Source organism: Falco punctatus, assembly GCF_963210335.1.
Source record: "Falco punctatus genome assembly, chromosome: 7".
Lineage (NCBI taxonomy): Eukaryota > Metazoa > Chordata > Aves > Falconiformes > Falconidae > Falco > Falco punctatus.
The window spans coordinates 23279264-23291386 of NC_137587.1; the positions used below are offsets into that span (position 1 = coordinate 23279264).

At 43.0% G+C, this 12123-nt stretch overlaps 1 protein-coding gene across 2 annotated transcripts in view; it reads right to left on the reverse strand.

The window, feature by feature from the left end:
- Positions 1–1393: 1393 nt before the first annotated feature.
- Positions 1394–12123, reverse strand: part of MIDEAS (mitotic deacetylase associated SANT domain protein) — a 63859-nt gene continuing 53129 nt past the window's right edge. For both annotated transcript variants that reach the window (XM_080397676.1, XM_080397677.1), the window contains 10 exons: positions 11540–11885; positions 11006–11072; positions 9264–9406; positions 8304–8407; positions 6834–6909; positions 5555–5643; positions 4279–4428; positions 3905–4075; positions 3312–3511; positions 1394–1818 (listed from right to left, as the gene is read on the reverse strand). In XM_080397676.1, coding sequence (XP_080253802.1) covers positions 1617–1818; positions 3312–3511; positions 3905–4075; positions 4279–4428; positions 5555–5643; positions 6834–6909; positions 8304–8407; positions 9264–9406; positions 11006–11072; positions 11540–11885 — 1548 coding nt within the window. In that variant the 3' untranslated portion in view covers positions 1394–1616. The remainder of the gene's footprint in view (positions 1819–3311; positions 3512–3904; positions 4076–4278; positions 4429–5554; positions 5644–6833; positions 6910–8303; positions 8408–9263; positions 9407–11005; positions 11073–11539; positions 11886–12123) is intronic.

The following is a 12123-nucleotide window of genomic DNA, read 5'->3' on the forward strand; positions in this document are numbered from 1 at the left end:
CAGCCGGTCAGGAACACTGTAGTTCATGTCCAGCAGCCCCCCTAGGATCCCTGCTCGGGAATACAGGAGCAGTTGGCTCCTGCAGCACGGCCGCAGTGGCGCAGTGCCCACGCAATCTGACGCAGCGCTGGCACTCGGCGGCTGGGGGCTCAGCGCTGTGCTAAGCGCTGGCTAGAGGGAGGGAGCTGAGCCAGGACTGACCAGCTATGAAGCACAAGGAAGTGATCCGTTTCCTTGCGTTTTTACAAAATAATGATACATGTGGGCTATAAAGATGTACAGAACGTTCCTGTGCAAATCTAACATTTATGTCACCTGGACTACTTCTCTGTAACTCTCCTTCACCAGCAGGCTTTTGGTGGCTAGACTTTTTGGGCTGTTAGCATGTGTCAGTTCTGAAGGAAGAATCGGCCTTTCAGCGGAGAGCAAGGCTCACAGCAGGACAACCCCGCGGGCAGTGCTGTCCAGCCACTGGTGTGAAAACAAGTGATGAGCTTCTCCTGTGTGTATGTACTGTCTGACAGGAGGTGTTTGGGAAATGAGGGCCCCACCACACAGGCTCCTGGTGATGGGCATTTCAAGGAATAAATGAGGGCTACCACAAGACAGAAATGGGCACGTTGAGAGGTAAAAGCCATGTAAAAGCCATTCACAGAGGGATCACTGCTGGAGACGAGAGTCCATTCCTCCCATCTCGGAGGTGCACACAATCCAGCGCACACGGTGGTCCTGGTTCATTTTCGCTAAACCAGCTTGCTCCCATTTATGCAAAGTCAAAACCAGCAGTTTTAATTTCAAATTGCACTTGTAAAGCCCAGACTACTTTCCATTGAGTCAATCAAAGGCAGACTATTTTGTTTTCCAAGATGAGACAACCCACAAGCTCTGTGGCTACTCTAATCCCACAGGATTTTTTTTATATCCACTGCTGCATTCTTAATGGCATAAGAGAAACCACCTCAAGCTTCTTTCTGAAAAATAAAACTTCCTCTCAAAAGGAAGAAGAGTGTCTTGCTCATCCCGCTTCTCATGTTTGTGAAGCAGAGGCCAAAAGCGCACACCATCTTTCCACAAAACTTGTTGGCTGCCTGAGTAAGTACTCAGAAAGGAAGGCAGGAAAGTGTAACAGGAAGGAGAACTTGCTGAGAAAGGAAACATCTAGAAATCACCAGTGTCACAGTAACTGGATACACTTAGCTCAGAGCAGAGCATAATTTTCTCACTTTTGTCTGGAAACTTTTATATTTCAAGAGTCCTGTTATCACAATTCCTGTGTCGAGCACAAAAAGAAAGGTCTGACTGACCTGAGAGAGAACTTACTTCCACTGCAGGTGACATTGTTCCGTTACGTACGTCAGGTATCATTATAAATAGAATAGAAACCCCTTATTTGTTTAAAAAAAAAAAAAAAAAGCCAAGTTGAATCAAATCTTTTCATCCACCATTCCGGCTTGGTCAGTACTGGCAAGGTGAAGTGGAACACGTAGCATGAGGAAACAGCAGCACTGAAACTGAGACCTGATGTTCAGGTAAGAAAAGTGCAAGCAAAAAAGAGTGAGACCACCAAGAGGGAGGTTGGGTCCAGCCTTGCTACTCCCTCCACTTCTGGTCTGCTGCTATATTTCTTCATCTGAGCTCTCGCTGCTGCTTCCACTGCTGCTGCTCCCGCTGTCACTGCTCTCTTCCTGCCGGGCCCGACTGTGGGCTGCTGCTGCTGCCGCTGCCTCTTTCTCTTGCTGCTTCAGTGCAGCTGCCTTCTTCTCCTGCTCCGCGTGGCTTTTCATGTGAGCACTGCGGCTCTTCACCTTGTAGAACACCCTGAGGAAGCACGCACGTACGTTAGCATTGGTCTCTCCTACAGCCTCCTTCATTAATTCTCCAAAAGAGCTTCTGCTGCTGCAGCCTCAAGTTTCTGACCTTCAGCACAGGAACTCACTTTGGCATTGCAATAGATCATCTACAGCAAACACTCCTTCTGACTCGGCACTGCCAGCGCTAGGTGGAATACCAGCGGGGATCCTGAGCACCCTCAAACCACTCGCTTTGTTTCTTAATGTGCCCATTTCCTCTTACCTCTCATTCAGCTCTTAAGTTTTCTAAATTCAGACGGGCAGCACGGGTACCCGAAATATGCATGTGCTGCTTAACACAACAGGGCCCTGGTTTTTAGGAATTCCCCCTATGCTGCAAAAATACAACAAACATGGAGGTGAACAATGGCCAAATGCCACTACTCCTGAGCCTCGTCCACACAGCTAGAAATGCTTGAGCTTTTTCCTCCGTGACTTTGCACTTCTATGACCTATCCCTCCATCTTTCACCAGTAACTATTTGGCTTTTGCACCAAATGCCATGAGAAAAGTTTAGACAACGTTAAGAACCCTTGTCTGCTTCTCCTTTGTCAGTGGCCAGGATCAAATCCTAGCTGCCCAACGCCACATGCTGTCTGAGGGCACAAAGGCAGGGTACCTTGGCAGGGCCAGCTAAGTCCCAGCCCCAGCAGGAATCTATCAGCACTCCTGGTGATGCACCTAGACAGGGTTTTCATTTCCTTGCCATGCCCTAGTTTGGTGCCTTTTTTAAATAAAGGGATAACCCTGGTATTACAAGAGACACTGTTGTTTGAAGAGTAAGCAATTTATGGAATCAGAACCATTTAGGTTGGAAAAGACCTTTAAGATCAGAGTCCAGCTGTTAACCCAGGACAGCCAAGAACACCACTAAACCATGTCCCTAAGTGGGAACTGAATTTTCTTAACATTTATGAATCTGTTGGCAACAAAGCTACAAGAACAACTAGAACCGTGTGAGGAAATACAAGTATATTTTACAGTCACAAAAGACGGGTACAAGTTTAACCAGATGTAATATCTGCTGCTACATCAATGGTAGCGTCTTGTATTTCTACACCACTGTTCATTAGAAAGTCCTAATGTTCTTAATATGTGATTTAGCAAATATATAGAAATTACTCATTACAAAAATAAGCATTACAGAGGGGCAATATAGCAGCTGTTTGAGAGTGCAGCTTAACACCACATACTGCACACAGTTGAAATGCGGGTAGCGTCTCATTCCATTTGAGAAAAAACAGTCAGCAGCAGCAGGTAATTATCCAAGTAGTAGTATCTTAATATCAATTATGTAAAAATTCCTAATCTGCAAGTATGAGTAGGGTAATAAGTCATTAAAATTATGGCCAATGTCTCTGGCCTAAATAGACAGAAGGAAAGCTCATTTGAGAATACACTTCCACAGGAGATGGCCTACTGCAGTCCTGTGACTATTGCTGGAAGCGGAGTTGCTCTTACCTGCCGCATTTTTTACATGGAAACGTGTTTTCTGTGTTCTGAGTTTTACTGGTAGCATCTGCTTTTATCTTCTGTTTCCGCCGCCTCCTCTGCACTGGAGCAATAATGGGTTTTCGAGGCTTCACTGTTGTCTCCCTTGGCTTCCTTCCAATTCTGCCTGTGACAATTGCCTCCTGACTGCCCATATTTGCATCATTGGCCTTTGGAGAGAGGGGACAGTTAAGGCAAACTGAACTTAAACCCACCATCAGAAGGAAAACAATGGCTGAGCTCCTGTGCTTCGTTTATTTAATTTAATGAGGAAGTCTTCAGGATATTTCTCATCATGATCCTATGCACGCACCAACCACAAAGAATTATATTGGGTTTTTTTCCCTTACTCATCCCAGTTCTCCCACCACAGCACACAGTTTGGTTGCTAGTAATACTCTAAGCTACCGCAGCCCAGTCTTGGCTCTGGGAGAAGTTAGAGGTGGAAACTTTTTCTGTATGGAACTCTGCACCTGGTATTTTCTAAACTAGCTGCAGAGTGCAGGCGGCATAGAAAGCACAACACGCACAATGCAGCACTTACTATTGTTACTGCTACTTACTATTAAACCATCTTGTAGTGTCTGTTCATCTTTGAGAGGAACTGTGCTCTTCTTTCTGTTATCCAACCCTTCCTCTGCCTCCTCTTCTTCCTCCTCTTCCTCCACATGCCCCTGTTCTTCACTGTAAATGTCCCGTCTGGGAGGAAGAACACGTGCAAACCTATGGGAACTCTTCACCAGAAGATAAAAGAATGTTAATTTTGGTGTCTGTCAGTAAATGTCATTACAAGACACAGGGCATAAGCTTCTGAGTCTAGACTTTTCCACACTGGCCAGACCATTTCTGCTTTTGATTTTACCAGCAAATGAGACAACACACAAAATCAGACTTCACACCACAGCCCAAAAGAGGTGAGAAAAATTTAGGAAATTACCTTGATGTCAACTTCAGCTTCATCTTTCATAGATTTCTCATTAGCACCATCAATGTCCCCAAAGATTAAGGTCCCATTCCGACCAATTTTCACTTGTTTCTTGTATGTGTAGTAGAATTCCACACACTGCGCCACTGTTTTTGTTTTTATCTAGTGTTTAAAAAACAAAGTCCAACAGAATAGATGATTTCAAGAAGGCCTATAAATAATCACTAAAGGTGCAATAAATACACTTCATATTTTTCTTTTCTCAGTAGGCTCCATTCCATCACAGCTGCTGTTAGAGCTGCCTTTTCTGCATCATATTCACCTGCATGCCCCATCCCACAGCCCATCCCCTATTGCCACTGTTATTCACTGGTCACTACAGGACCAACTTCCCAAAGAGAAGCTGGTCAACGTAAAGGTGACAGAACCTGGCACTTCATAAGCTTAGCCTCCGAAATGTTCCATTTGAGCTGTCAGGCTTGAGAGAAGCCTTTCAGTTTTATGGGGGACCTTTATTTTCCAGCAGCACTTCAGAAGACCAGACCAGAATACCAATCCAAAAATGGAAAGTAAGTTTTGCAGCTCTTTCCCGTTTTGGACACATGCATTTCATACACAAACAGTGGTAGAAAATTATCAGTACAGACCTGCGACCATCTACATATTCTCTATCATTGATTTTCCTGAAGTTTTGGAATATATTCTTAGCTTCTGGGCTTTTGCAACTTGAATGCCTTTTGGGAATTTATTCAGTAAACATGTACGCAGCTTTTGGGTTTGCACTCTCCTTCAGTGATTTCCCCAGCACTGAAGTGTCATACCTCGTGAAAATAGGCGGGAGGGATCATTTTTACCGTCATTGTCACAGAAAACTGGAAAGAGATCCTAAAAGATGCATCATTCACATACCCTTCTTTGGTCCTTTTCATCACTAGCAAGGATGTGTTTCTATTTAGTTTTATAAGCAAGCCATTTAAGCTGTACTGGAACACAACCAACGCTCTAAATACACCCTGTAAAAGTGATACCTGCAGCATGGACTACTGGAAGTGATGCCGTAAGTACAAGGGTTAAGTAAACAACGACAGCAAAACAAACACACTATTGTTCTAGCTTTCTAGTGAGATTTTATGCTGTGCTGGATGATAAAACTTACCCGAAATCTTTTGAGTGCGGGAGTTAATACCACAGTTTCATAAAAATTAAGATTGAACTCCCTGTATTAAATGCTGAACAAACACATCAGAATGTATCCTAGCTGTCATTAAAAAACACAAAAGTAACTTACAAGCTTTTGGACCAAAAAAAAGTCTTTCTTGTAGATTGCAATGCCTTTGTTGAAAAGTTTTTTTTCAGCAACTTTCCACTTGTCTGATCCTATAGAAAAAAAATATTGTAACAGAAGCCCTTGAAATTTGAAATGTTTAGTCTTCTATGTACTTTTTTTTCATGTTTGCCTTAAATAAGACAAATAACACACACACAAGGGTGCAGTCTCTCATCATACCTAATCCAGCATAACTGTAAACTGCTGTTAATGCCTCCCCTACCGCTCCACTTCAGCCTGCCTCTCATCACTGTGTGTTAGATCCATTACTCATCCCCACCGGTTAACTCAATTCAGCTTGCAAAAACCAGTCAATTAGATAAATTAAGATGTTTTCCAAAAAAACAGCAAGATAAATAGACAGACACACTTTCTGGTGGCCCAGTCATAGGATTTTATGCAAGGGAAATGGTGTGGCAGGAAAACAGCATCTTCCCCTTCATCAGCAATCCACTGTACTTGAAGATCTATTACATCTCAAATATTCCTACTGTCCTAGCACCCTCCCCTCTAATAACACACACATTTTGGAATCTCCTCCTGTCTTATAGATACTACTCAAGTACTATTTCTCAACGATTACAGTAGGAGCATGCAATAGTGAAGAAATGTAATTTCTATAGTTTGTCGCACAGCTAGTAGATGTCTCTCCACCACCTTACATCAAGTCTTTCAGGTGGCTAGGGCCACTCTAAATCACCGAAGTTAATGTTACATGGCTAGCTATTTTCTAATTAGGTACAAGGCAAAACAAAGGCCGTTTATGGCACTTAAGATTTTGCAGAAACGTTGACAGACGTCAAAAGTTGGCTGAGGTTTCTACAGCAAACTCTTGAAAACTCCTCCCACGAAACTTCCTCTTTAACTCCACCCTGGAAATTCATGCCAGAGAGCCTGTGGTTCTGAGGTTACCACAGCCTTTCTTGTATGTACTAGCTATCTTTCTGCATTCTCTGTGGCTTGATGTAAGAGATCATATTCCCTTTTCCCCATGAAGAAAATCAGAACACACACATGCAAATTCACACATGCACATGTTCTGAGAGGTGCAGTGTTTTTTACATTAGAAGTGTCATAATTTGCACAGGCAAAATTCCTGGCAGACCATCGTTTGGCTTATCAGGGAGAACAGCGGTCTTTTAATCTTACTTTAATGTTACAGTGTTTCTCAAAAGAACAGAAAAGAATAAAAAGATTCCTTTATGATAGACAGGCAACACAGTTATTCTGGTTAACAAACCTGTGTAGTGATAATCTGCCAAAGGGTGGGTAGGTGATCGTACTGGCCTCTTCAATAGCAGTTTGGTCAAAGCTCCCTAAGATAAACATAAAAGAATTACTTTAGTGTTTGGGGTATCCAAAACAAAGATCAGACAATTGTTAATCCCCTCCTTTCTGGCAAGCTAACTGAAAAGAACGGTAGCACAGTTTAACATCTGGGACAATTTTAAACATCACATTCTTGACTATCCACCGAGTCTTACAGGTGAGTGGTAAGCTCCCAGCACCCCTTCATGTCTCTGTGAATTGCCACTTTCCAATGCAACCACCACAGCACTGGGAGAGAGTTAATTCCATAGAGACCATGCAGCAATTTCCTCTCATTTACTGAAGGCTAAAGTTACATACTCATATCCAAAACCACTGCCCTAAATGATGTCTGTCTTAAACATTCAAGTCATTGTGATCTTACCTCATTTAACTAGGCAGTATTTCAAACTAAACAGGGCACTCACATGACTGAAAGATTCCGCACCAAAAAAAAAAAAACAAAACCCAAACAAACCTCTCAAGCTGCTTTTTACTTCGCATTGAAATTGGAAGCGCTTTCAAAGTTAGCAGGAAGGAAAGAATGGAGTCATGCTTCCATCAGCAATTTACATCACCCTAACAGTGAGCTCCTGCAGCCAGGGGCAACCTTGCGCCTCCCTAATGCCAGCAACAGCATTTGCAATGGTGGCTGGTTTGGGGAACTTACCTAGCAGAAACCTAACACATATGCACAAAAGTTACTTTTTATTTGTTCTCTTCTCCAATGTAGGTCAATACAGTCTCACAATTGTCAGTGCTAGCACACCACAGGGGACACGAAACAAGCAGCCAGGCAAAAAAGGTGCGGGATACTCCTGACCACAGGGCTGATTTATGCCAAGTCAAATCACTCACAGAACTAAAAAAGGATGACAACCCTGTGCCATACGCTATGCTCTGCTCTTTCATGTTACCTCCCCAGGGGTGTCAAAGGGCATTCACGAAAGTGTATCATGTCTTACAGTACTGATGTAAAATTAGCAGCACAGCCATTCTATAAACATGCACAGAGAAAGCACTTCCAAAAACTAAGAGGAGCAAGATACTGCGCTTCATCTCAACTTCAGCTCCAGCTTCTTATTTTTCCTTCCAATGGTCATCTTCCCAGGAAGACAACATTTAAGATTCATTTAGCAGTCTCAGCTTGCTCACCCTGGTAGACTACCAGTCTGTTGGTTAAAAAGCCAAACATGTCAAAGTTGGAAATGTGCAACACAGTAATTGAACATGGCGCTGTACATGAGGCAGAACCCACTTTAGGAACATCCAAAAGACACTAAACAGTGGGAGCCATGTGCATAGGAAGGAGTTTGCAAGGTTCTCCACTCAGGAATGACAGGTTACCTGGCCTTCATTAACATCTTTGACCACATCAAGGTGAAAAGCTGGGAAGACTCACCAGAACGCTTCCCTTTGCTTCATGTAAGAAATGCAATGCCAGCTCCTGGTTGGTTCCAGCCCCAGGAAAAATGCTTGAACAGGCAGCAGCTAGCAGGTTTTCCACTATTTCCACAAAGGTACCAAACAAATTCAGATAAGAAGATTAAAATGGATTTTCCTACAGGCTTTGCAACATTAATCAGCTCTTTTGAAGCAGGACTAGGCATAACAGCAAGTAAAACTCTCAGCGAAGTTGAACATCCTTGCAAAGTTATCTGGGTCAAATTTGAACACAAGAACTGATTAGACCACAAGGTCATACAGCATTACTCTGCACGCAGCACTTTTTATACAGGGAGTTTTCTGCAAATCTCCTCCCTCCTGTAACGTCTTCCCATCTCCCTTCACCTCAGAAATTTCCCAAATTCCCCCTTACACTGTGAATTTCCATTTCCCAACACACTTTTTTCCTCTCTCTCATCAGAAAGATTTCTTCCAAGCCTGCCTACTTCCTCTTCCCTTCAGGATTTACACATGCCACAATCCCTGTGCACCAAGAGCTCCCCAAGTCTGCTACTAGCCGCTTCCTTGTCCTTATTTCCATCTATAACTTGATTTCTCAAAAATGCTATTATGTGTAGAACACCCCTTGAAAATACAGGAATTGCATGCATATGGCATTCAAATGTTAGCAAAAGACAAGGAAGCTTCACTGAGCAAATGCTGCTCTCTGCCTGACTAGTAACATATGGTCCCATTTTATCTCAATTAACAGAATTCTATCTCTCACACACACACACACACCCCACCCCATCAGACACAACCTGAGTTTTACTCCTAAGACTGTTTTCAAGACCACTCGAACTTAATATCTCTGAGCTACCAGTTAAGTAATAAGTTACACATACAGTAGATATGTGGTTTCCCCTACTACAATTGTGACAATTCAGTCCTGTTTACCAGCCTTCCACATTCTTACCATTCTTTTGGGTGACTTTGTTGGTTTCCAGGTCACCCCATGGCTGCCACACCAGCTCTGCTTTATGTTCATCAGCTGCTGCCAGAGACCTGTCTTGGAGTGATGGGATTTCTGCCTGAAAGCGAATTCCTACATTTATTCGCCTACAGAAAACGTAAAAAGTAACGGTCAGGCCCCCTTTACAATATCCAGGCAGTCTCCATCTCTGCTAGAAGCGCTAATTGTGAAGAAACTGAAATGCAGCAAGCTCTTGCATATAGCATGAACAGCTTTCAGGCGTTGTAGGTTACATCAATAAGTATGACTCAAAAGGTGAGAGGTTTTACATTCATTACCAGTTTCCATTGTCTTATCAACAACAGTTGAAATTGGATTTAAATTAGGATCCCCTAATAACCGCTCAAAGGTCAAAACCTGGGGGGAAACAAAAAATATCTGTCCAAGAAGGGGTTCCCCTGGATAAGTGTGAAATTAACCAACAACTAAGAGATCAATTAAGCCATTTTCAAAACAGATTTATACACCACCAGATGTGCTTATTTCCATGAATGGGCTCAGTCTGGAAGGGATCTGCAAAAGTGACAAAGAATAATCTGGGTTCATTCACCATTGAAAATTTCCTCAGGACAGCCTGCTGTCAAAAGTGCATAGAACAGCTTCAAACAGGATGGTAAAAATGGAAAAAGGGTGAGAAAAAAATATATTGGCAGCAAACGCTCCATTCAATTTTTAAAACACAAGCCATTTTGAAAGAAAAAGTAAAAAAATCTAGTATTTCTCTGGGGACAGTTTGAGTTAAACATCTCCAACGTTACAGGATACACTGCCGAGTCAGAGCAGGTTCCTGCCTGCACAGTCAGCAGTGCAGAGCCATGTGGGCGGTTTTATGCCATATGGGTGTTTCCATGCCATGCATCTCCACATTTAGGTTTCGCAAGAGTTCACTAACCTAAGTGTAAGAATGAATTGGAATTATCTTGTTGTAGTTCCACAGCACCGAACTTGAGCTGATAACACTCCCAGAGGGTCTGCAAGGGCTGTGCAGAGACATTTGCTACTCTGCTTACGTTTAACAGGACCGGCGCCAAGCCTGAGCTTACAACTTCAGCTTCAGTATCTCCAAACTCTGTTCCCTAGTGCTGCTGGGTCCACATATGTCTGAGCTTTCCCAGCATACAGCCAGCTAAACAGACTAATGAGGCTTATTAGCTCAGGTCACACACACTGTATGCAGCCAGTTGTAGTGCTTTCAGACTGAGCTAGCCCACGAGGGAGCAAAGTCATGTTCACAGTTATGCCGCAGCTAATAACCACATGGACAGCTTGCAATCAGGCCAGTTAACGTGAGAGCTAACTACATTTTTCCATACATTTTGGCCTTCCTCTAAAGAAGCATTATTTCCCTACTCTGAAACAAACATACAGTATACAAAGAAGTGTTTGTATACAACAAAAAAGGACAGATTCCCCTTTAGCTGACAAACAGTATTTCAGCCCAGAGACAGATGGGCACTAACAGAGAGCAGTTAGTATCACCAGAATTACAAGGTGCGTTTGCCCATATAAATTTTATCTACCTTACTGAATAATTTTTATGAAGACAATTTATATTTTGAGTCACTGGTAGGAATTGCTTTAATGTTTCTAATAGATACATCAACTGTACAGGGAGCAGCTCGAAGGTTTAGGAGGAAGAAAGGAAGCACATTTACTACCAGGCTAATAATCTACTGGGTACTTACGGTTCAATGCTGACTGGGGTGGCTTCCCCCACTACTGTAAGAACAGGAGGGGTAACTTCTGAACTATCTGCAAGGAAAAGAAAGAACTGCTCAGACAGCTCATCTTCACATTTGAGATACACTCTTCACACAGCTTGTAAATGTAATCCTTTTTTGAGAGCTGGATAGCTATGTAGCTATACACTAAGGGAGTTTAAGATAACCAAGAACGTACCTTCCAGTCACCATCTACATCTCAGTAATAACTATTTACTGGCCCTTGGTTCAAGATAATGACAATCTATTAAAGAGAAACTGGCTTTTCCATTCCTACGAACGTCAGTAGGGGGTGTTGCAGATTACATGGAAATGCATCTTGACATGTGTGCCCAGATGGAAGCACTATCGCATTTCCCCCATCCTAGCTCCCCAGACTATGATGGAGTTGTCCCATTTCCACATAACCACACTTCCTAAAGTCATGATCTTCCTCCTATCACTCCACAGCTCCTAATCATAAATTAACCACGAAAGGAAGCATAAAGCGGAACTTACTTGATCTAAGAAGAGTTCTGTGAGCACTTTTAGGAGTCATGGGAGGTGGAACTGAATGACCACTTGAAGAGAGGATAGCATTAAAATATAGCCCAGATCCTTCTCTCACAGGACTGAGAATTGGCGGAGGAGTGTAAGGAGGTAGCTCAAAGTTCCTATCCGAAGGATGATCTGCCAGACGGACAGGTGACCTTAAGTGGCTCTGATATGGAGTAATGTTAGAATAAACAGGTGGTGCAATAAAGGTGCCAGCTTTTGGTGGTATGAAGAGGGGCTCAGGCCTTGGCCGCTGCTTTGGTTTCCGGGCAAAGCCCTCTGCTTCATCCTTTGGAACAGCATCTTCATGCTATTAGAAAAAAATTACATACTTAATTTCATTTAAAAATCTCAGGAAATTTGAAAAACTTCAGTGAGATTAAAACATCCCTTCGTGGCAGCTCAAAATCTGGACAGGACAGTCAGAGGGCGTCTCAACAATTAGCACAAAGGGAATGAGGGAGGAAGAAGATGGGGAATGGAATGGCCACAGAAACTATTAGGTAGCAACACTAGCTCTGAGTGCTTATGAGTTATATTTTACGAGA